Genomic DNA, 25080 nt, shown 5'->3' with positions numbered 1-25080 from the left:
CATCCAGTCAGCCACACACCTTCACCACCAACTTCAGCACAGCCCGGGGTAAACGTCAGCAGGCCATTCTGAAACTCATATGTTTGGGGGACAGGCCCCACACCGCACAGGAGTTGTGGCGGGGTATTGAACAACAGACCGACGAGTGGTTGCTGCCGGTGAGCCTCAAGCCCGGCCTGGTGGTGTGTGATAATGGGCGAAATCTCGTTGCAGCTCTGGGACTAGCCAATTTGACGCACATCCCTTGCTTGGCGCATGTGCTGAATTTGGTGGTGCAGAAGTTCATTCACAACTACCCCGACATGTCAGAGCTGCTGCATAAAGTGCGGGCCGTCTGTTCGCGCTTCCGGCGTTCACATCCTGCCGCTGCTCGCCTGTCTGCGCTACAGCGTAACTTCGGCCTTCCCGCTCACCGCCTCATATGCGACGTGCCCACCAGGTGGAACTCCACCTTGCACATGCTGGACAGACTGTGCGAGCAGCAGCAGGCCATAGTGGAGTTTCAGCTGCAGCACGCACGGGTCAGTCGCACTACAGAACAGCACCACTTCACCACCAATGACTGGGCCTCCATGCGAGACCTGTGTGCCCTGTTGCGCTGTTTCGAGTACTCCACCAACATGGCCAGTGGCGATGACACCGTTATCAGCGTTACAATACCACTTCTATGTCTCCTTGAGAAAACACTTAGGGCGATGATGGAAGAGGAGGTGGCCCAGGAGGAGGAGGAGGAGGAGGAGGAAGAGGGGTCATTTTTAGCACTTTCAGGCCAGTCTCTTCGAAGTGACTCAGAGGGAGGTTTTTGGCAACAGCAGAGGCCAGGTACAAATGTGGCCAGCCAGGGCCCACTACTGGAGGACGAGGAGGACGAGGATGAGGAGGAGGTGGAGGAGGATGAGGATGAAGCATGGTCACAGCGGGGTGGCACCCAACGCAGCTCGGGTCCATCACTGGTGCGTGGCTGGGGGGAAAGGCAGGACGATGACGATACGCCTCCCACAGAGGACAGCTTGTCCTTACCCCTGGGCAGCCTGGCACACATGAGCGACTACATGCTGCAGTGCCTGCGCAACGACAGCAGAGTTGCCCACATTTTAACCTGTGCGGACTACTGGGTTGCCACCCTGCTGGATCCACGCTACAAAGACAATGTGCCCACCTTACTTCCTGCACTGGAGCGTGATAGGAAGATGCGCGAGTACAAGCGCACGTTGGTAGACGCGCTACTGAGAGCATTCCCAAATGTCACAGGGGAACAAGTGGAAGCCCAAGGCCAAGGCAGAGGAGGAGCAAGAGGTCGCCAAGGCAGCTGTGTCACGGCCAGCTCCTCTGAGGGCAGGGTTAGCATGGCAGAGATGTGGAAAACTTTTGTCAACACGCCACAGCTAACTGCACCACCACCTGATACGCAACGTGTTAGCAGGAGGCAACATTTCACTAACATGGTGGAACAGTACGTGTGCACACCCCTCCACGTACTGACTGATGGTTCGGCCCCATTCAACTTCTGGGTCTCTAAATTGTCCACGTGGCCAGAGCTAGCCTTTTATGCCTTGGAGGTGCTGGCCTGCCCGGCAGCCAGCGTTTTGTCTGAACGTGTATTCAGCACGGCAGGGGGCGTCATTACAGACAAACGCAGCCGCCTGTCTACAGCCAATGTGGACAAGCTGACGTTCATAAAAATGAACCAGGCATGGATCCCACAGGACCTGTCCGTCCCTTGTCCAGATTAGACATTAACTACCTCCCCATAACCATATATTATTGGACTCCAGGGCACTTCCTCATTCAATCCTATTTTTATTTTCATTTTACCATTATATTGCAAGGCTACCCAAAGTTGAATGAACCTCTCCTCTGCCTGTGTGCTAGGCCTAAATATATGCCAATGGATTGTTGCAGTGGTGGCTGACGTGAAGCCTCATTCTCTGCTATGACATGCAGACTGATTCTCTGGTGACATGAAGCCAGATCCTCTGTTACGGGACCTCTCTCCTCTGCCTGGGTGCTGGGCCTAAATTTATGAAAATGGACTGTTGCAGTGGTGGGTGACGTGAAGCCTGATTCTCTGCTATGACATGCAGACTGATTCTCTGGTGACATGAAGCCAGATCCTCTGTTACGGGACCTCTCTCCTCTGCCTGGGTGCTGGGCCTAAATTTATGAAAATGGACTGTTGCAGTGGTGGGTGACGTGAAGCCTCATTCTCTGCTATGACATGCAGACTGATTCTCTGCTGACATGAAGCCAGATTGTCTGTTACGGGACCTCTCTCCTCTGCCTGGGTGCTGGGCCTGAATTTATGACAATGGACTGTTGCAGTGGTGGCTGACGTGAAGCCTGATTCTCTGCTATGATATGAAGACTGATTCTCTGCTGACATGAAGCCAGATTGTCTGTTACGGGACCTCTCTCCTCTGCCTGGGTGCCGGGGCCTAAATATCTGAGAATGGACTGTTCCAGTGGTGGGTAACGGGAAGCCAGATTCTCTGCTATGATATGAAGACTGATTCTCTGCTGACATGAAGCCAGATTGTCTGTTACGGGACCTCTCTCCTCTGCCTGGGTGCTGGGCCTAAATTTATGAAAATGGACTATTACAGTGGTGGGTGACGTGAAGCCTGATTCTCTGCTATGACATGAAGACTGATTCTCTGCTGACATGAAGCCAGATTGTCTGTTACGGGACCTCTCTCCTCTGCCTGGGTGCCGGGGCCTAAATATCTGAGAATGGACTGTTCCAGTGGTGGGTGACGGGAAGCCAGATTCTCTGCTATGGAACCTCTCTCCAATTGATTTTGGTTAATTTTTATTTATTTAATTTTTATTTTAATTAATTTCCCTATCCACATTTGTTTGCAGGGGATTTACCTACATGTTGCTGCCTTTTGCAGCCCTCTAGCCCTTTCCTGGGCTGTTTTACAGCCGTTTTAGTGCCGAAAAGTTCGGGTCCCCATTGACTTCAATGGGGTTCGGGTTCGGGACGAAGTTCGGATCGGGTTCGGATCCCGAACCCGAACATTTCCGGGATGTTCGGCCGAACTTCTCGAACCCGAACATCCAGGTGTTCGCTCAACTCTATTCACAATCACTGATGCTGAGGCATTTGAGTACATTGAAAGGATTGCTTTAATGTAAGCAGAAGGGAATCCAAATTTTTCTAGTGTGAGGGTCATGAAGTCCCATTTCACCCTGTGAAATGCTTTCTCAGCATCAGTACTGAGGAGAAGAACAAGGGGGAGGGATTGTTTTTTAGCGCGGAACAAAGCATTAATTAGTCTGGCTGAGTTATCTTTACCCTCTCTTCCGGTCACAAAACCCGTCTGATCTCTGTGGATAAGCAGCGGGAGGAGAGGAGAAAGATGGTTGGCCATCATTTTGGCTAAGAGCTTCAGATCTAAATTCAAAAGAGATAAGGCACATCCCCTCTACATCCCACACCTATGCCTCTTGAGGCTGAAGAATTTGAACTACAATGAAACCAGAGTGGATATTTGGAATGGGACAGGTTTGGGTAGAGGTTAAATTTGAAATGTGTTTCCTGTAATAACAGGATAGAACAGTAATTTTTTTTTCAGGAATGAGAGAATTTGGCATCTTTTGGGGCATTAAAACCCTGGACATTATATGAGGTGATGGTTAAATCTGCCATCATAATATGGTAAAAGGAAAGGGGTCAGCCCTCCAGGAGCTACTCTCATCACCAACAATTGCAATTCCAGTCTGATATATCTCAATAATGTTATCAGTGAGACATCTACTTGTAATACAAACAGTATTAAACGGTTTTAACTTGAAATATCAATACCACATTATTATTTGCATTAAGCTTAGCAACAATAGGTTGTGGTAAAGGATAGTGAGGTTGTAGTAATATTGTGAGGAGCACTAGGTGATTAAATAGGTAAGAAAGATGGTAAGTTGGGGGAAGAGAAAAATAAAAACATGTTTCAGTGCCCTTTTTTTCTGCCTCTTAGTTGATTAGGAGTGAGCTGCTTGTCCCAGGATTCAGAGGGAGGAAGGGTCCCATCAGGTCCTGAACCGGTTCCCAGTCCTAGATGTCGAGTGGGCCGATGTTCAGATGATCATAGACTGTATCCACATCCAGGTGAGATGAAATGGACATCCTGCGGCCCCCAAATACAAAGGTGAGGCCAAATAGGAATGTCCATCTGTAGAGAATGCTCCTTCCTCTGAGACAATCTTTTAGCGATTTGAGAGCTCTCCTTTTCTTGAGGGTGGATTGAGCTAGGTCCTGGAAGAACAGGATACCGTGACCATCCCATTTGACAGCTTGTATGTCTCTTGCTTTAGAAAGGACAGCTTCTTTTACTGGGAAGCTCAGAAATTTGCAGATAACATCTCTGGGTGGTGCTGTGGGAGCTGGCTTGGCCTTCAGGGCTCTGTGAGCTCTTTCAAGCAGCACTTCATGTACCGAGTCAGGATCCAAGAGGGATAGGCAGATGTGCACAATTGTGTTAGGGATATCTCCCTGAGCAACTGTTTCAAGGTTTTCCTAATCTTCAATTGCATTGTATATAGAGTTCAGGTTTATTTGTACTGCCTGTAGCTTTTGTGTGACAGCAGTTTGGTGTTCTATCAGGGTTATTTGTGAGTCTTCCAACATCTCAACTCGCCCTATGTGGCAGACATCTTGTTTTATAGTGCTTATATCGGCACTGAGCGGTTCCAGGGCAGAAGCTAGTGAGGCGGTCAGGGTGTCTCTCAGGTAGGAGCGGGATATCGGGAGGGTGTCTGGTTCATCCTCACCTCCTTGTGCGCCGTGAGAAGACTCTGCTTGCTTTCGGCTGGCTGAGTGTGGAGACGCCGGCGCCATCTTGGCTTCCCTGTTTACATAAGTGGTGGCAGCTTTTTTATAAATTTGTCTATTTCTCCACTGTTGATGGATGATTTAGATTGACCCTCAGGTTCACCCATTTTAGAGCCTCCAATCTTGTTTCCAAACAGGTGAATTTACAAGCTGAGCTCTTGCTTCACACAGCCATTCGGCTCAGATGCAGGCTCCGCCACCCCAAACTTTCACTTTTTAATACTTGGTTGCAAATCCTTTGCAGTCAATTGCAGCCTGAAGTCTGGAACGCATAGACATCACCAAATGCTGGGTTTCATCCCTGGTGATGCTCTGCTAGGCCTCTACTGCAACTGCATTCAGTTACTGCTTGTTGTTGGGGAATTTTCCCTTCAGTTTTGTCTTCACCAAGTAAAATGCATGCTCAATCATTCAGGTCAGGTGATTGACTTGGCCATTGCATAACATTCCACTTCTGTCCCTTAAAAAACTCTTTGGTTGCTTTTGCAGTATGCATTGGGTCATTGTCCATCTGCAGTGTGTAGCGCCGTCCAATGAGTTCTGAAGCATTTGGCTGAATATGAGCAGATAATATTGCCCGAAACACTTCAGAATTCATCATGCTGCTTTTGTCAGCAGTCACATCAATAAACACAAGAGAACCAGTTACATTGGCAGCCATACATGCCCACGCCATGACACTACCACCACCATGCTTCACTGATAAGGTGGTATGCTTCGGATCATGAGCAGTTTATACTCTTCTCTTTCCATCACTCTGGTACAAGTTGATCTTGGTCTCATCTGTCCATAGGATGTTGTTCCAGAACTGTGAAGGTTTTTTTTTTTATGTCGTTTGGCAAACTCAAATCTGGCCTTCCTGTTTTTGAGGCTCACTAATGGTTTACATCTTGTGGTGAACCCTCTGTGTTCACTCTGGTGAAGTCTTCTCTTAATTGTTGACTTTGACACACATACACCTATATCCTGGAGAGTGGAGTGTTCTTGATCTGGCCAACTGTTGTGAAGGGTGTTTACTTCACCAGGGAAATAATTATTTGGTCATCCACCACAGTTGTTTTCCGTGGTCTTCCGGGTCTTTTGGTGTTGCTGAGCTCACTGGTGCGTTTAATTTTTTTTAAGAGTTTTTCTAAACAGTTGTTTTGGCCACACCTAATGTTTTTGCTATCCTTCTGCTGGGTTTGTTTTGTTTTTTCAGCCTAATGATGGCTTGCTTCACTGACAGTGACAGCTCTTTGGATCTCATCTTGAAAGTTGACAGCAACAGATTCCAAATGCAAATAGCACACTAGAAATAAACTCTGGACCTTTTATCTGTTCATTGTAATTGGGATAATAAGGGAATAACACACACCTGGCCATGGAACAGCTGATAAGCCAATTGCCCCATTACTTTTGGTTCCTTAACAAGTGGGAGACACATATGCAAACTGTTGTAATTCCTACACTGTTCACCTGATTTGGATGTAAATACCCTCAAGTTAAAGCTGACAGTCTGCAGTTAAAGCACATCTTGTTTGTTTCATTTCAAATCCATTGTGGTGGTGTATAGACCTAAAAATTCTAGAATTGTGTCGATGTACCAATATTTATGGACATGACTGTATATTCTCAGATTACTTCTGCAGCTATTTCTGTTGAAAGCGTATAGGGGCGTATTTCATTAGAAAACAAGAAAAATATATACACACTGCACTGTTGCAGTTATTTCTGGTGAAAGCATAGGAACATATTTCAGTAAAATAAGAAAACATTATAAGCACTATACTGTTGCAGTTATTTCTGGTGAAAGCGTATAGGGGTGTATTACAGTAAAAAAAAGAAACATATATTCTCAGTGCATTTCTGCAGTTAATTTTTGTGAAAGCGTATAGTGGCCTATTTCAGTCCAGCAAGAAAAATATATTCTCAGTTCACGTCGGCAGCTATATGTGTTGAAAGCGTGGCTGAGAGTTAGCAGGGTGGCAGCAGTGGGAGGTAAGGAGCCAAACGTGCCTGGGGTAGAGCACCTGCTTCGCAGCAGCCTACCTACCCGAGAAGTAGCAGGGGTTCATGGAAGTAGCGGCGGTAGCAGTCAGTTAGTGTGGCGGTTATGTGTTATATTGTATTTCAGTACAAACAGAAAATGAATTCTCAGTTCACGTCGGCGGCGATTAGATGTGTTGAAAGTGTTTAGTTGCCTATTTCAATACAAACAGAAAAATGCATTCTCAGTTCACGTTGGCAGTTATATGTGTTGAAAGCATGGCTGGGATTCAGCAGGATGGAAGCAGTGGGCGTTCGGGAGCCAAATGTGCCTGTGGTAGAGCACCTGATTCGCAGAAGCTACTCGGGAAGTAGCAGGGGTTCATGGATGTAGTGGCGGTAGCAGTCAGTCACTGCGGCGGTTATATGGGGTAAAATATTTATTGAAGTATTTTGGTCGAAAAACAACATTTATTCAGCGGTCAGCGCTGCGGTTACATGAAAATGGCAGGCGTCGCTATTAGAATCACTGCACACTTCACTTATTTGGGTAGTCACGGGGCCAAAACTGACAAGTATTAACTCAGCCTTTTACACCATCGTCAGCTGATTCCACATAGATGTATATGTGTACAGAACCTGTTCTATTAAACGCTTATACAAGTAGAGCCCCCCCCCCCCCAACAGAGTGGAGAGGGTGACAGCAGTAAGTTTGTGTTAAAGTCACTGATTATTTTACCCTTCCTCTGATCTGTCAGAACAATAACCCCCAAAAAACAGATTCTGTCTGCGGAGCATATGCCTTCACTCGGTTAGCATTTGCTCATTAATCCATAAGTATTGGTAATGCTAAAAAAAACAGGATTGGATCTAAAACATCTAAAACAGAGATGACACGTGAATCTAATATTTGCATGTCTTCTGTGTTTTGTACCCAGAAGTGGCCCAATGACAAAGTGTAGAGGGGACAGCAGCAGCAGCATGATTAGGCCACAGAGTGGCACAGTGACATAGTGTGGAGATGGCAGCACCAGGAGGACACAGATTGGCAAGGTGACATAGTGTGGAGATGGCAGCAACAGCAGCAGCATGAAACCACAGAGTGGCATAGTGACATAGTGTGGACATGGCTGAATCAGGAGGCCACAGAGTGGCAAGGTGACATAGTGTGGAGATGGCAGCAACAGCAGCAGCAGCAGAAACATGATACCACATAGTGGCAAGGTGTCATAGTGTGAACATGGAAGCATCAGGAGGCCACAAAGTGGCACGGTGACATAGTGTGGAGATGGCACCAACAGCAGCAGCAGCAGCAGCATGATGACATAGTGTGGACATGGCAGCATCAGGATGCCATAAAGTGGCACGGTGACATAGTGTGGAGATGGCAGCAACAGCAGCAGCAGATACCACATAGTGGCAAGGTGTCATAGTGTGGACATGGAAGCATCAGGAGACCACAAAGTGGCACGGTGACATAGTGTGGAGATGGCAGCAGCAGCATGATACCAGAGTGGCAAGGTGACATAGTGTGGACATGGCAGCATCAGGAGGCCACAGAGTGGCAAGGTGACATAGTGTGGAGATGGCAGCAACAGCAGAAACATGATACCACATAGTGGCAAGGTGTCATAGTGTGGACATGGAAGCATCAGGAGGCCACAAAGTGGCATGGTGACATATTGAGCAGATGGCACCAACAGCAGCAGCATGATACCACAGAGTGGCAAGGTGACATAGTGTGGACATGGCAGCATCAGGAGGCCATAAAGTGGCACGGTGACATAGTGTGGAGATGGCACCAACAGCAGCAGCAGCATGAAACCGCAGAGTGGCAAGTTAAAATAGTGTGGACATGGCAGCATCAGGAGGCCACAAAGTGGCACAGTGACATACTGTAATGTGGATATGGCAGCAACAGCAGAAGCAGCATGGTACCACAGAGTGGCAAGGTGACATAGTGTGGACATGGCAGCATCAGGAGGCCACAAAGTGGCACGGTGACATATTGTGGAGATGGCAGCAACAGTAGCAGTATGATAACACAGAGTGGCAAGGTGATATAGTGTGGACATGGCAGCATCAGCAGGCCACAAAGTGGCACGGTGACATAGTGTGGAGATGGCAGCAACAGCAGCAGCAGCATGATACCACAGAGTGGCAAGTTGACATAGTGTGGACATGGCAGCATCAAGAGGCCACAAAGTGGCACAGTGACATACTGTAGTGTGGAGATGGCAGCAGCAGCATGATACCACAGAGTAGCAAGGTAACATAGTGTGAATATGGCAGCATAAGGAGGCAACAAAGTGGCAAGGTGACATAGTGTGGAGGTAGCAGCAGCAGCATGATACCACAGAGTGGCAAGGTGACAGTGTGGACATGGCAGCATCAGGAGGCCACACAGTGGCGAGGTGACATAGTGTGCAGATGGCAGCAACAGTGTAGATGGCAGCAACAGCACCAGCATGATACCACAGAGTGTCAAGTTGACATAGTGTGGACATGGCAGCGTCAGGTGGTCACAAAGTGGCATGGTGACATACTGTAGTGTGGAGATAGCAGCAGCATGATATCACAGAGTAGCAAGGTGACATAGTGTGGATATGGCAGCATCAGGAGGCCACAAAGTGGCAAGGTGACATAGTGTGGAGATAGCAGCAACAGCAGGCCACAAAGTAGCACTGTGACATAGTATGGAGATGGCAGCATCAGAAGGCCACAGAGTGGCATGGAGACATATTGTGGACATGGCAGCAGCAGTATGATACCACAGAGTGGCACAGTGATATAGTGTGGACATGCATGATCTAATCTGATGTATCAGGCATTGGTGGGTGGAAATCCTGGCTGATCCACACCTGATTCATCTTTGCAAAAGTAAGTCTTAACATATTTTGGGTGGACAGGAGAGTTCTTCTTGGGGTAACTATGGCCCCCGCCTGCTCTGATGCCACACTACTGGCCGGGCAGGGCAGCTTTTCAGGGCAAGCTTGGCCAATTGCGGCCACAAATCCGGTTTGGCTTCCTAGTAGTCCAGTGGATCTTCTATGATGGCTGGAAGGGTGCTGTCAAAGTATGCCACCACCTGCTAGTTCAGGTCTTGCTCCAGGTCTACATTCTGCTGCTGGTGAGTAGTTTCTTCACTATGCGGGTGAAGAAAGCTGCTCATCAGCGACTTTAGACTCAGGCTGCTGATGGTGCTGTCACTTGTGACAAAGTCGAAGATCCAGTCAACCAATCAAGATCCACTGGGTTGCTGGTCAAGACTAGTGTTGAGCACAAATATTCAAAAAGACAATTTTTATCTTGAATATCACAACTTCGAGAATTTGCGAATATTTAGAATATAGTGCTATATATTCATTATATCGAATATCCATCATTTTTTTCCATCTGACTATATGATTCCTCCCTGCTTCTTGCATGTGAGCCAATGAGCCATTGGCCCACAAGAAACTTAAGCAGGGAGGAATCATGACTTCAGATGGAAAAAAATGACGAATATTCTAAAAAAACTAATATATAGCATTATATTGAATATAGTGCTATATATTCGTTTTTTAGAATATTCACTACAGATGGTAAAAAATTAAGAATATTCTAAAAAACTAATATATAGCACTATATTCAATATAATGCTATATATTTGTTTTTGACCCATGCCTGTATTGATTGCGTAATATTCACATATTACGCGATCATTACCTTGCCGATTTTCGAGTAAAAAAATTAAGAATATAGAATACAACAAATATTCAAATTCACGAATACTCAACAAATATTCTAAAAAATATTTGCAAAATATCACAAATTCGAATATAAGCCTTGCCACTCATCACTAGTCAAGACACGACCGCTAGCTGACATGTGGACCTGAGGCCTCGGGAAAAAAACCCTGTTGTCACTCCCCCTTACTCTGCTTGCTACCTATGCCTGTGCCAGAATCATTTACACCTCTGACACTCCACTGTGCAGGGCCTGGCACTTCTTTGTCTGACATACTTTTAGCTGAACTAAATACATTTAAAGCAAATTATAACACCCCTAAACGCTGCAAATATATTTTTCATTTTTTTACTGAGATAGGCAACTAAAGGATTTGAAATTGACAACAAAATGATTTCAGTGGAAAAAACAGCAAAAGTGAACTGCATATATATTTCTCGTATTGAACTAAAATAGGCCCCTAAACAATTTCTAAGTAAATAACAGAAAAAGTGAATCTCTTTTTCTCTAGAAATATGACAATAAATGCTTTTAGCGCAAATAACACCAAATGTGAACTACGTCTATTTTTCTCGTATTGCAGTGAAATATGACAAGAAACTCTTTCAGCGCAAATAACACCAAATGTAAACTGCGTCTATTTTTCTTGTATTGTAGTAAAATATGACAAGAAACGCTTTTAGCGCAAATAACAGCAAATATGAACTTCTGATTAATATGTTTAATCTACGGACACACTGTAGAATATAGATTTGCTTTTTCCACTACGTATTCCACAGTGTGTCCGAAGATTAAACACATCATTAGGAAAAACTGGAGGATTTAAAAAAATAATGAGGAGGTGATAGGTGCCCTGATCCCAGATAAACCCCCCTTTATTTCAAGAATAAATAAAGTTGTGCCTAGCTATCTAAAGAAAGGAGAAATTCAGACAGGAAGAAGCAAATTCACATTGTGCGGTTTTTGTCAGGCATGTTAAAACAGATCCGGGGAAGAGAGAAAAAGCAGAAGTAGAGATATGGTAGCATCAACAGCAAACCAAAGAGTTTTTAAAATAAAAGGAAACCTATCCTGCGAGAGTGCAGGGGTAATATATGTTCTTGAATGCCCTTGTAAACTCCAATATGTGGGGCGGACCCTTAGGCCTCTTTCACACGGGCGTCATGTTTTTTGCCCGGATAAGAGGCGGGTGCGTTGCGGGAAAATGTGCGATTTTTCTGCGTGAGTGGTAAACATTGTAATGCGTTTTGCACTCGCGTGAGAAAAATCGTGCATGTTTGGTACCCAAACCCGAACTTCTTCACAGAAGTTCGGGCTTGGGATTGATGTTCTGAAGATTGTATTATTTTCCCTTATAACATGGTTATAAGGGAAAATAATAGAATTCTGACTACAGAATGCATAGTATAATAGTGCTGGAAGGGTTAAAAAAATTAAAAAGTTAACTCACCTTATCCTCTTGATCGCGTAGTTCCTGGTCTGTGCTTTACTAGCTGTGGGCTAAATGACCTGTGGTGACGTCAGATCACATGCTCCAATGACATGGTCCATCACCATGGTGATGGAGCATGTGATCTGACATCACCACAGGTCCTTTAGCCCACAGATAGCAAAGAACAGACCGGAAACTACGCGATCAAGAGGATAAGGTGAGTTAACTTTTTTATTTTTTTAACCCTTCCAGCACTATTATACTATGCATTCTGTAGTCAGAATGCTATTATTTTCCCTTATAACCATGTTATAAGGGAAAATAATACAGTGAATAGACTGTCACCTAGAACCCATGCGTGAAAATCGCACCGCATCCACACTTGCTTGCGGATGCTTGCGATTTTCACGCAACCCCATTCACTTCTATGAAGCCTGCGTTGCGTGGATTATCGCACCGCAACGCACAAAGAGGAGCATGCTGCGATTTTCACGCAACGCATAAGTGATGCGTGAAAATCACCGCTCATGTGAACAGCCCCATAGAAATGAATGGGTCAGGATTCAGTGCAGGTGCAATGCGTTCAACTCACGCATCGCACCCGTGTGGAATACTCGCTCGTGTGAAAGGGGCCTTAGAAAACTAAAAGCAAGGGTGAATGAACATATTAGGAATATGAAGAAAGGGCTGGACACCCATAGTGTGTCTGCACATTTTAAGAAAGTACATCAGAAAAACCTGGCAGGTCGGATATTTTTGCGGGTAGAATTAGTACAGGAAAAAATAGAGGGGAGGGGACCCGGTAAAGCAGATTAATAAATTAGAAACACAAGTAGAAAAAGGCTCCGGCACCAGAAGGACGTAGTGAAATTCCCGGTCTTTATTTTGTCACCACAATACAGGTACATCCAGCAACAGTGACACTGTACCCACTTTTCCCCACGATCTACGCGTTTCGAACAGTGCTGTTCTTAGTCAAGATCATGACTAAGAACAGCACTGTTCGAAACGCGTAGATCGTGGGGAAAAATGGGTACAGTGTCACTGTTGCTGGATGTACCTGTATTGTGGTGACAAAATAAAGACCGGGAATTTCACTCTGTCCTTCTGGTGCCGGAGCCTTTTTCTACTTGTTTATCTACCTTGGACTGGCTTGAGTCCGCCCCGTGCACCGTCACACAGGATCGAAAGGTGAGCTGGCTACAAACCCCCCCTTTTTTTTTTTATAATAAATTAGAAGCTTAGTGGATATATAATATGAATACCTTACAGCCTGCAGGTATAATTATTGAGTGGGATATAAACTCTGTCTGCATGATCTATAGTCGGAGAATTGCATACGCATTCCTTCTTAGGGAGGGCCAGTAAGGGGATGGAGAGGGTACATTTTTGAGCTGAACTTGATTATAAAGGTTAGGTGTTTAAGATTTAAATATAGGAAGGGTGTCGTTTTTTTTTTTTTTTTTTTTTTTTTCTTTACCTTTAATTGTTCTGCATGCATGTCCTGAAGTAAGCTTCGGGGAATGTGAAGCCGACATCTGAGTAAAGATGCCCTATTAGGAGATATAAGATAGGCTCCTGTTGAGTGTACTGCTATTAAAGAGAATATGGCATGCCCCTGTGATAAGATAAGTGAGCTAGAAAGAAGATCTAGAGCATAACATTTATTTTATATATGTGGATGTTTTAACTTGCAAGAAGTTTAAAAGAAGTAGTTGAGGAAAGAGAGTGTTTTGAAAAGATACTTGGAGGATGGTAAATTGCATGATATATGTGTTATTATGAATGGTAGATGGATATGTATTTAAATATTTATAATTGCAATGTCTATTTTTATTGTTGGAAGTTGAAAGAAATATGTGTGAGTTGTTTTATGGATAGGTAATGTATCAAAGACAAATCATGTTGATACAGGGGGTTGGGAGAACATGTGATTGGTGGGATGGATAATAAATACTGCCCCAAGGAATGTCAAATCAGGACGCCCCAGACGAAGCTGGTAGCGAAACCCGGGTCGGGTAGACATACACAAAAACTTTGTAAATGTGATGTGGCAAGAAATAGTTGGTTCAGGGATCGAGGAAGCCGAAAGCCAGGAGTAAGGCTGGGTTCATACGGGTGTTGCGGGTGACGTGCGGGAAAAGATGCGGGTGCGTTGCGGGAAAATGCGTGATTTTTCCCTGCGGGTGCAAAGCAGATTTGGGTCCTTTTCCTCCTGGGGATCAAAGAAGAAGACAGAAGAGAAGCCGGGCTGCGTGAACAAGTGGATGAGGTGAGTTAACTTATATATATTTTTTTTATTAACCCATCCATCCCTATTTTACTAAGCATTCTGTATTAAGAATGCTAATATTTTCCCTTATAACCATGTTATAAGGGAAAATAATAATGATCGGGTCCCCATCCCGATCGTCTCCTAGCAACCATGCGTGAAAATCGCACTGCATCCGCACTTGCTTGCGGATGCTTGCGATTTTCGCGCAGCCCTATTCACTTCGATGGGGCCTGCTTTTCGTGAAAAACTCACAAAATAAAGCATGCTGCGATTTTCACGCAACACACATGTGATGCGTGAAAATCACTGCTTATGTGCACAGCCCCATAGAATTGAATTGGTCCGGATTCAGTGCGGGTGCAATGCGTTCACCTCACACATTGCACCTGTGCTGAAATATCGCCCGTGTGAAAGAGGCCTAAGGAGAAACAGCTCCAGGAGAGTGACTGCTTGTGAACATTGCTCTAGGGGAAAACAATTAGCGCGGACCCATACCTATGTGTTTTATTTGGATCTCCACATTATGCCACCTTGCAACTCTGAGGCCTTCTCATGCTGCTGCCATCTCCACACTATGTCACCTTGCCACTCTGTGGTCTCCTCATTCTGCTGCTGCCATCGCCACACTATGTCATCTTGCCACTCTGTGATATCCTGCTGCTGCTGTTGCCATATCCACACTCTGTGGCCTTGTGATGCTGCCGCCACCTACAAACTATGTAGCCTTGCCACTCTGTGGCCTCCTCATGCTGCTGCCATCTCCACCTATGTCACCTTGCCACTCTGTGGTATCCTGCTGCTGTTGCCATTTCCACACTATGTCACCTTGCCACTCTGTGGCCTCCTGATGCTGCAGTTACCTCCAAACTATGTCACCATGCCACTCTGTCGTCTCCTGATGCTGCTGCTGCCATTTACACACTATGTCACCTTGCCACTCTGTGGTATCCTGCTGCTGCCATCTCCACATTACGTCACCTTGCCACTCTGTGGTCTCCTCATGTTGCTGCCATCTACAGACTCTGTCATTGTGCACTCTTTCAAAGTGTTTTTGTTTTGGTCGAAATGATGGGTGACTGAAAAACTCCTTTCGCTGTATGGACCGAATGACGTCATGTGAGGTTGTGTGACTTCTGAAAGTGTGAGGAAAATATATATTATGAAACAACAAAAATACAAAAAGTACATGAAAACAATGACAACCTCCTGTCGCTGCCGCCACCTCCAGACTCTGTCATTGTGCCACTTGGTGGCCTCATCATACTGCTGCCATCTACAAACTCTGTCATTGTGCCATTCAGTGGCCTTCTCATGATGCTGCTGCTGCATTCACCACCTCCAGACTCTATCATTGTGCCACTCAGTGACTTTCTCCTAATGTCGCCACCTCCAGACTTTGTCATTGTGCAACTCGGTGGCCTCCTCATACTGCCGCCACCTCTAGACTCTGTCATTGTGCCACTCGGTGTCCTCCTTCTCATGCTGCTTCCACCTCACCACTATGTAATAGGTCCATTCTGTGGACTTCTCATGCTGTTCCCACCCTCCTCACTTCATGACTGGTCCACTATTTTGGCTTTCTGCCTGGCTTACATCATGATTTATTTGACTTTTCTTCTGATCTGTCAGAAGGAAGGAAAAATGAGATGCAACTGTAAGGCCTGTATGCAACTTGTAGCAACTGTAAGGCCTGTATGGCCCCATCAGAATTGGCTTATGATTTGGTAGCCAAAAGCAGGAGTGAGTAGAAAACACAGAAGACATGCAAATATTCAATTCACGTGTCATCTCTGTTTTACATCCACTTCAGTTTTATTTATTTTTTTACATTAGCAATACTGATGGATTATTTAGCAAATGCTGACCGAGTGAAGGCGTATGCTCCACAGACAGGATCTGTTTTTTGTGGGTTATTGTTCTGACAGATCAGAGGAAGGGCAAATTAATCAGTGACTCTGTCTGGGGTCTATTCTTGTATACTCGTTTAATAAAACAGGTTCTGATAACATCTATGTGGGAGTGTGCGTCTTCTTGACGCTGACATCGACCTGTAAGACTGAGTTCATACTTTAGTTATTTGTTCAGTTTCGGCCCCATGACTGCCCTAATAAGTGAAGTGTGCAGTGAAGAGTGACGCCTGTCATCTGCATGTCATACAGACTGACAGTATTATTTCACTAACAAAACAGACTCCCTATGCGTGTTACTACAGGGCACAGTGTTCTACACCACTATAAAGGCTCTTAGCAGCCAGGAAATAGAAGGTTTTTTTTTATGCGATAAATTCGGATTGAATCTATTTTTTCTCAAAAATTTGCTCATCTCTAATGTCAATATTCTGGCAAAACCTTTGGCAGACTGAAATTTATAGCAACCCTAGCTACTGGGCGGCCACAGAAAGGTATATTTAGGATATACATTTTATGATATAAAATGTATTTTAAAAAAACAACTTCTTATTTGTTGCCATACATTTCTGAATATCTTAAACCAAGAGGAATGGTAGTTAAGGAAACATCTGTATGATAGCCAATTATCTCCAAGGCAACTGCTTATTTTAGGGTCAAGCACTGGTACTACATAGTCAAGGGAAAATTAAAGGGAGCCTATGTGATAAATGGAAAATGTAACCTATACACTTAATAAATGTTTATGACAAGTCCACTCTATGGAAATAATATGGCATATTTAAAGATGTTGTCCAGATTGTACATCCCTTTTAATGTGGCACCTCACAACATGATTCCAAGCATATGTCATGGAAACCAGGAGCCTAGTGAAACCCCTAGATGTGTTTTCATCCTTCCATTATAACTCCCTGCCAGAGGCAAGTGTTAAATTACTTACAGTAAAATCATAATACAGTGTAATACAGCAGTTTTTACAGTGTATTGTAAAAGTGATCAAATGACTGTAGGTTCTTATCCTCTAGAGGACTAAAAAAATGTAAGAAATGTTTCAAAGATTAAATAAAAAAAAAAAACTTTCCCCATTTACCATTTTAAAATGATTCTAACGCTAGAATTGCTGTTTTGGTCACTTCACTTCCTCTTAAATATTAAATTAAAATGATTTACACCAGTGTCATTTACCCCCAATTTTTTCCAATAAAATATGAAGCCCGTCCCACAAAAGAAACAAGCCCTTACATACAGCTCCATCTGATAAACATAAAAAGTTATAGAAGTCAGAATATGGTGTCAGAAACCAATTTGTTTCCAAGAAAAAAATAAAATAAAAGATATATATATATATATATATATATATATATACATATATACAGTACAGACCAAAGGTTTGGGCACACCTTCTCATTCAAAGAGTTTTCTTTATTTTCATGACTATGAAAATTGTAGCTTCACACTGAAGGCATCAAAACTATGAATTAACACATGTGGAATTATATACATAACAAAAAAGTGTGAAATAACTCAAAATATGTCATTTTCTAGGTTCTTCAAAGTAGCCACCTTTTGCTTTGATTACTGCTTTGCACACTCTTGGCATTCTCTTGATGAGCTTCAAAAGGTAGTCACCTGAAATGGTTTTCACTTCACAGGTGTGCCCTGTCAGGTTTAATAAGTGGGATTTCTTGCCTTATAAATGGGGTTGGGACCATCAGTTGCGTTGTGGAGAAGTCAGGTGGATACACAGCTGATAGTCCTACTGAATAGACTGTTAGAATTTGTATTATGGCAGGAAAAAAGCAGCTAAGTAAAGAAAAACGAGTGGCCATCATTACTTTAAGAAATGAAGGTCAGTCAGTCCAAAAAAATTGGGAAAACTTTGAAAGTGTCCCCAAGTGCAGTCACAAAAACCATCAAGCGCTACAAAGAAACTGGCTCAAATGCGGACCGCCCCAGAAAAGGAAGACCAAGAGTCACCTCTGCTGCGGAGGATAAGTTCATCCGAGTCACCAGCCTCAGAAATCGCAGGTTAACAGCAGCTCAGATTAGAGACCAGGTCAATGCCACACAGAGTTCTAGCAGCAGACACATCTCTAGAACAACTGTTAAGAAGAGACTGTGTGAATCAGGCCTTAATGGTAGAATATCTGCTAGGAAACCACTGCTAAGGACAGGCAACAAGCAGAAGAGACTTGTTTGGGCTAAAGAACACAAGGAATGGACATTAGACCAGTGGAAATCTGTGCTTTGGTCTGATGAGTCCAAATTTGAGATCTTTGGTTCCAACCACCGTGTCTTTGTGCAACGCAGAAAAGGTGAACGAATGGACTCTACATGACTGGTTCCCACCGTGAAGCATGGAGGAGGAGGTGTGATGGTGTGGGGGTGCTTTGCTGGTGACACTGTTGGGGATTTTTTTTCAAAATTTAAGGCATACTGAACCAGCATGGCTACCACAGCATCTTGCAGCGGCATGCTATTCCATCCGGTTTGCGTTTAGTTGGACCATCATTTATTTTTCAACAGGACAATGACCCAAAACACACCTCCAGGCTGTGTAAGGGCTATTTGACCATGAAGGAGAGTGATGGGGTGCTGCGCCAGATGACCTGGCCTCCACAGTCACCGGACCTGAACCCAATCGAGATGGTTTGGGGTGAGCTGGACCGCAGCGTGAAGGCAAAAGGGCCAACAAGTGCTAAGCATCTCTGGGAACTCCTTCAAGACTATTGGAAGACCATTTCAGGTGACTACCTCTTGACGCTCATCAAGAGAATGCCAAGAGTGTGCAAAGCAGTAATCAAAGCAAAAGGTGGCTACTTTGAAGAACCTAGAATATGACATATTTTCAGTTGTGTCACACTTTTTTGTTATGTATATAATTCCACATGTGTTAATTCATAGTTTTGATGCCTTCAGTGTGAATCTACAATTTTCATAGTCATGAAAATAAAGAAAACTCTTTGAATGAGAAGGTGTGTCCAAACTTTTGGTCTGTACTGTACATATAAATATATATATATATATATATATATATATATATTTTTTTTTTATAACATAATAAAAAATAAAAAAACATTTGGTGTCACACCAACCCATAAAATGAACTTGTCATGTTGAACACATAGTGAACACTATACAAACTAAACTCAAAATACAATGGCAGTATTGTGTTTTTTCTACTCCATCCTACAAATATATATTTTTATAGTTTTGCAATATAATAAATGGAACAGTGTATGGGACATTCAGTTGTGCTATTAAAATTCAACTCATCCTGCAAAAAAAAACAAGCCCTTATAATGCTAGAAAATATAAATAGCTCTTGTAATGCGGGGATTAAAAAGCAAAAATTGTCCCAGACAAATCTATCTTGTTTCTAAAATGATCTTTAACATTTCAGTAAACTTTGCAAAAATTTATTTTATAGATGAATGTAAGACTTGTAGATAATCAGAGAAAATTTCATTTTTCTTCCTCACCCCTAAATAAACATTCTCTAGTAAATAAGTTTTTTAGAGATGAGTCAGACTGTTAGGTTACTAAAGGATCAGACTAAATGCTGCTAGTATGTCTATTTGGAGATGAGAGGTGAGAGAAGGCAGAAGATGCATGGAGGCACTTGCATACGGCTTATAGAAGACTATAGAGAGAGGAGGGGAGAATTAGGAGCTGTTAGGAGGAGAAATAGATGTTTTTCTCTGTTAGCATATATTACAAAGTTTCTTCCATTTACCTGTACTATTGATATATGCACAATTTGTGTCAGTGACTATTTTAAAGGTTAAAAAAAGACATCCTCTGAAGTCCTACTATTTATTCTGACATTGGAAGTGGAGGGACAGTACTACATACTGGTGCAATTGTCAAGGCTGTTACACAAGGTCCAGAAACAATGGTGCACATGGATTGAATTAATTAGAATAGTAACTATGCCCTCTTCTTTCCAGGCATTAAAGGGGTTGTCCGGGTTCATAGCTAAACCCAGATATATCCCCTTCTTCACCCAGGCAGCCCCTCTGAGATGAGTATTGAAGCATTTCATGTTCAAATGCTCTCCCTTGCCATGTGCTGTATCACACAGGGCAAGTATTTTCTTATTTACAAATTTACACTGGTAGTTGGAGGCTTCCACCTAGCAGTGTTCCAGTGACATCACTGGCACTAATGGGTGGGGCTTAGCGCTGCCCTAGCCATTTTACAGGCTGGGGCAGCGCTAAAGCTCACCCATTAATGCCGATGATATCACCGGTACCTGCTAGGTGGAGGCCTCCACCTAGCAGAGACCCGGTAAGTCACCTGATCTAATAAAAAAGCCCTAGCCCTGTGCAATTTCATGCTTCAAGGCTTATCACAGAGGGGCCATCTGGGTGAAGAAGGGGAGATGTCCGGGTTCAGCTCTGAACATGGACAACCCCATTAAATAGTTGTCTTAGCAGCTGTACTGCCCAGTGTTCAGTAGCATCTTTCCATGCCTGATCCGTATTTAATTGGGGTTACGGTTTAACGTCTATTATGATACCTGAATTTTGATACCTAGCTAAACCAAAATATTACAGTAAGCTCAATGTGCATTTAATCATAGCTCAATCTAAACAGGAATTTCCAGTGAAGCACCTTTGTGAATGTTGTTTCATGTATACTGTACATCTCATATTCAGACCTATGCAAATCCATGGTTATAGGCTACAAGTGAACGCTGCGTGGTCTCATCTTTCAGTCATATGGTACAATCTGTGATGTATACAGTAATGTACAGGTGTATAACCGGTGACTGCTGCAGCCAATCACTGTCCTTATAGGGGCATTTCATGAAACCATCGGAAATACAAAAATAAATATAATTTTTAAATAATTGATGTTTTATGAATTGTCCTACCTTATTAACATATTGATAACTTTTATCTTGTCTTTACAGGTGTACAGCTGGTATTTCACACCTTTCACCTTGAAAGCTCCCATGACTATCTATTAATAACTGAGGATGGCAGTTTTACTCATCCTGTGGCAAGACTGACAGGTTCAGTTTTACCATCCACTATAAAAGCTGGACTTTTTGGGAATTTTACAGCTCAGCTTCGTTTTATATCAGATTTTTCTATTTCATATGAAGGATTTAACATTACATTTTCAGGTACGTAATTTTTTTGGCTAAATTAAAAAAATATATAGAAATCTACTATATAACAGAAGATAGATTGGAAAAAGAAAAGTAATGTTTATTGGGTAACTGATTAATTTTTTTCAGCTTTATTGACAAGTTTTAAAGGAGTTTATTCCATGATTAATGTAAAAGAAATACCATCAGACATTATATAGTACATGATAATGTCTTTCTAATAAAGCTAGAACCAGTCCTGTACCTTATATGGATCCATAGATCTCCCCATTCATTGATCTGCTAGATTTATATCAAGCTGGCAGCTCAAGGGGAGTGTATTTTCTGCTGCAGCTCAGGAGGAGTGTCCATGCTCTACCTATCACAGCTCAGGAGGTAGTTGAAAGATGAAACTGAGCATGTGCGGCCATCTCAGTGAGCTGGTCAAAGAAATATGGAAAAAAACTAATTTCAGGTGGCGCTATGCAGATACATTTTATTGAATAACTCACTGGGTATGCAATTTTTTTTTATTAAATGCAATTACAAAAGTATTCAGATTCAGGTGCTGGTTTGGAAACTGTAGAATATTTTTTGTGGGACAACCCCTTTAAGCTTTTAAAGAGGCATAGTGTAGTAGAAAAGCCTACATTTAGGTTCAAAAGTACAAAGTATAGTATAGTATTCAATATGCATGCTATATTTTATTAATGACTATAAAGAAATAATTAGATTGATCAAAACTTGCAAAAATAAACTGGAACATTTCTGGCTTGGGTTAGGAAAAGAGATTAAATAACCACTGAATAATATTATTTTTCTTTGCCTATATAGTGCAGGATAGGCCATTACTAAAGGATAAGGCTCTTCTGTATGCCTTGTGTATACCAGTTTTATTTAATGTGTAATTTGTGGGCTGTCTTCCATCTTGATTCTTTTTTCCGCCCAGGTGTTGTTTTTCAATGGAATCTTACATTTCTCATTATGAATGACTTTGCAGAGACAAGTGGGGGCGCAGTCTCACCAAACTGCACTGCTCTGTGCAATGGCAGCCATGACAGAATAGTGACACAGCTGTTGTCCCCTCACACTGCAGGATTTCTATGCTTTCCTGTGTGATATAGCTTGAGCCTGCCTGCCATCTTTGAGCTGCTATCTCCCTCAATACTGTTAGCTTTTACATACAAGAGGCAATGAGGCCAGTGTGAAACTACATCTTATAGAACTACGCTGGAGAGTCGGCACACACAGATGGTACAGACAGGCAGTGTGAGTCAAGAGGTTTATATAACTGTAGCCAATCACTGTCTACGCTCACCTACTATATATCTGCATTGCTGGTCATTTACATAGCAGATATATTAAATCCTCAACATAACACAGGGATACACATAAGAACATGGGGGGTTGGATGGAGAGGGGTCTGAGAGCTGCTAGGAGGGATTTGATTGGTGATGATGTCATGCTATAGTTTATAGGAAGTCAGCCATAGGGTAGAGACTGAGTTCTTGCTTACAAATTAGAGCTACTGATCAGACTCATGATCAGACTAAATATATTATAGAAGATAAGGCCCAGTAATGACTCTTCTGGTACCCAACTAGTAAGGATGACCCAGTCTGAGTAGGTACTGAAAAAAACACCCTTTTTTTATATAATTGATCCAGTTATTACCCACTTGCACACATTTCAGTCTCCTTTTTTGTACTAACCATTTATGCTTTGGAAAAATCAAGAGACATGGCATAGAATGACAACTCAAGTCTAGTCTAGAACGCACCTCCTCAAAGAAATTGAACAGATTAGTTTGACATCAAAGATCCCTCAAAACCACATATTAACATGGAGTTATACATTTTTGTTAATTGATATAATCCAGGATAGTATCTATTTCAAACAAATTGCCCACAATAGAAGTTAAACTTATAGGCCTATAACTTTTAAGTTTACTCTACTCATACTCTATGTGGAAACTCACTGAACTTCTTGGATATCTCATATGAAGTGAGATCCCCAAGACACCCACTTGTAGCTATAACATTTTTGCTATTCCCCCCAAAAAATTGTACACAATTTTGGACCGTATTTATGCAAACGTGCCAATTTTACAAAAAAGATCATTTTTGAGGTTGAGAGAACATGCCTCCACTGCTCTAGAATTTATTAAAGTTATGTTTTACACTACTTCAGCTGATGCCTGACATTGGAGGCTGTGAGTCCCACCTATCACTGACTCATGTGACGCAGGTCACACAGGTGCACCTGAATGTTACCCATAGATCAAAATCGAGGCACATTCAAACCTGGAGTTGCCACACCTCCAGGCGTGCATGTACAAACAGAATGGTGGGACTCACAACCTCCTCCCATTGTATTTGTAATTTTACGCTGGAGGTAACTGGGAGCTGCTCGCTGTGTGTCAGACCTTATTCACTTGTAATTGCCTATACGGCACAGGTAGGTTAGCGTTAGGTCCCGTGCCACTTTGAGATACCTTTATGGGGTCCGCGGGGTCCGGTATGTTCTTGATATAAGAATATATTGTCGAAAGTCTCATTTTAATATCAGTGTGAGGGTTTAGCCATATATTGTCAATTGCATTTACCATTGTAGTGCGCAATGTTTTGTAAATATTTGTGTGGAGATGCTTAACGTAAGTTTTGTTAAACCCAGAGCTCTTTACATTGCAACCCAGTTCAATATGAATGTCACAGAATTTTAAATATATATAAATATTATATATACAGTAAATATATATATATATATATATATATATATATATTAGTGTTGATCGAGCACCAAAGTGCACGAGTGCCCTGGCTGAACACATCGGGATGTTTCGGTGCTCTACCGAGTACCCGAGTATACTGGAAGTCAATGGGAGAACCCAAGCATTAAACCAGGCACCTCTTGCTCTGAAGAGGGAAAGGTGCCTGGTTCATAGGAAGAGGTCAGAAATTGATGGAAACACCACCAAAATGGTTCTGGAACAGCATGGGGAGGATGTCTGGATGCATCTTGGACTCCCAGGTCGCTGCTGGGGATGGTGTTGTCTGAGTAGTACACCACTTTTACAGACTGATAATAATATGCAGAAAACCAAAGATAAAATAGATTTTAGAGGAAATATTGTTAGGAAATATTTTTTCCTATAGACTTACTTGTATTTAAATTGCAAGTTCTGCCAAAAATTATAAACAAGAGGCACTCCGATACAACCTGGATATCGCATAAAGGAGGGCCTCATTCAGATTGTGGTACAATTGTTCATGTAGTGGGACTGCTACACTCATAAAGCCTATGCACTAGGTAAAAGGGCTGCCAAAAATTGCAAGGAACCGGCACTCCAATACACCCTTTGTTACACATAAAGGAGGGCATCATACACACCCTTGAAAAATTATGATTGGTTGCCTGCTGGTGACCCTCTAAAACATTTGGAGCAAGAGCCTGCTGATCTGACCATCTAAAATATTAGGGGTGAGGGCCTGCTGCTGAGCTAACCCTCTAAAACATTATGGGTGAGGGTCTGCTGCTGAGCTGACCATCGAAAAAAATATGGTTAAGGGCTTGCTGCTGATCTGACCCTTCAAAAAATTACATGCCAGGGCATGCTGCTGAGCTGACCCTGTAAAATATTATATGTGTGGCCCTGCAGGTGAGCTGACCCTATTATAGACTGTAGGTGCGGTCCTGCAGGTGAGCTGACCCTGTAAAAGATTGTAGGTGAGGGCCTGCAGATGAGCTGACCCTGTAAAAGATTGTAGGTGAGGGCTTGCTGGTGAGCTCACCCTCTAAAAGATTGTAAGTGAGGGTCTGCAGGTGAGCAGACCCTCTAAAACA

General features: G+C 43.0%; 1 protein-coding gene across 1 annotated transcript in view; it reads left to right on the top strand.

Moving 5' to 3' along the window:
* Positions 1 to 25080, top strand: part of CSMD1 (CUB and Sushi multiple domains 1) — a 2061198-nt gene that overhangs the window by 1332894 nt on the left and 703224 nt on the right. Inside the window, exon 20 of the mRNA XM_044291097.1 lies at positions 21058 to 21273. Within this exon, the coding sequence (XP_044147032.1) occupies positions 21058 to 21273 (216 nt within the window). The remainder of the gene's footprint in view (positions 1 to 21057; positions 21274 to 25080) is intronic.

The sequence above is a fragment of the Bufo gargarizans genome, chromosome 4, assembly GCF_014858855.1.
Source record: "Bufo gargarizans isolate SCDJY-AF-19 chromosome 4, ASM1485885v1, whole genome shotgun sequence".
NCBI classification, from domain to species: Eukaryota; Metazoa; Chordata; class Amphibia; order Anura; family Bufonidae; genus Bufo; species Bufo gargarizans.
The sequence above is the reverse complement of the archived record's forward strand: the minus strand, read 5'-3'. Positions and strand labels throughout refer to the sequence as shown.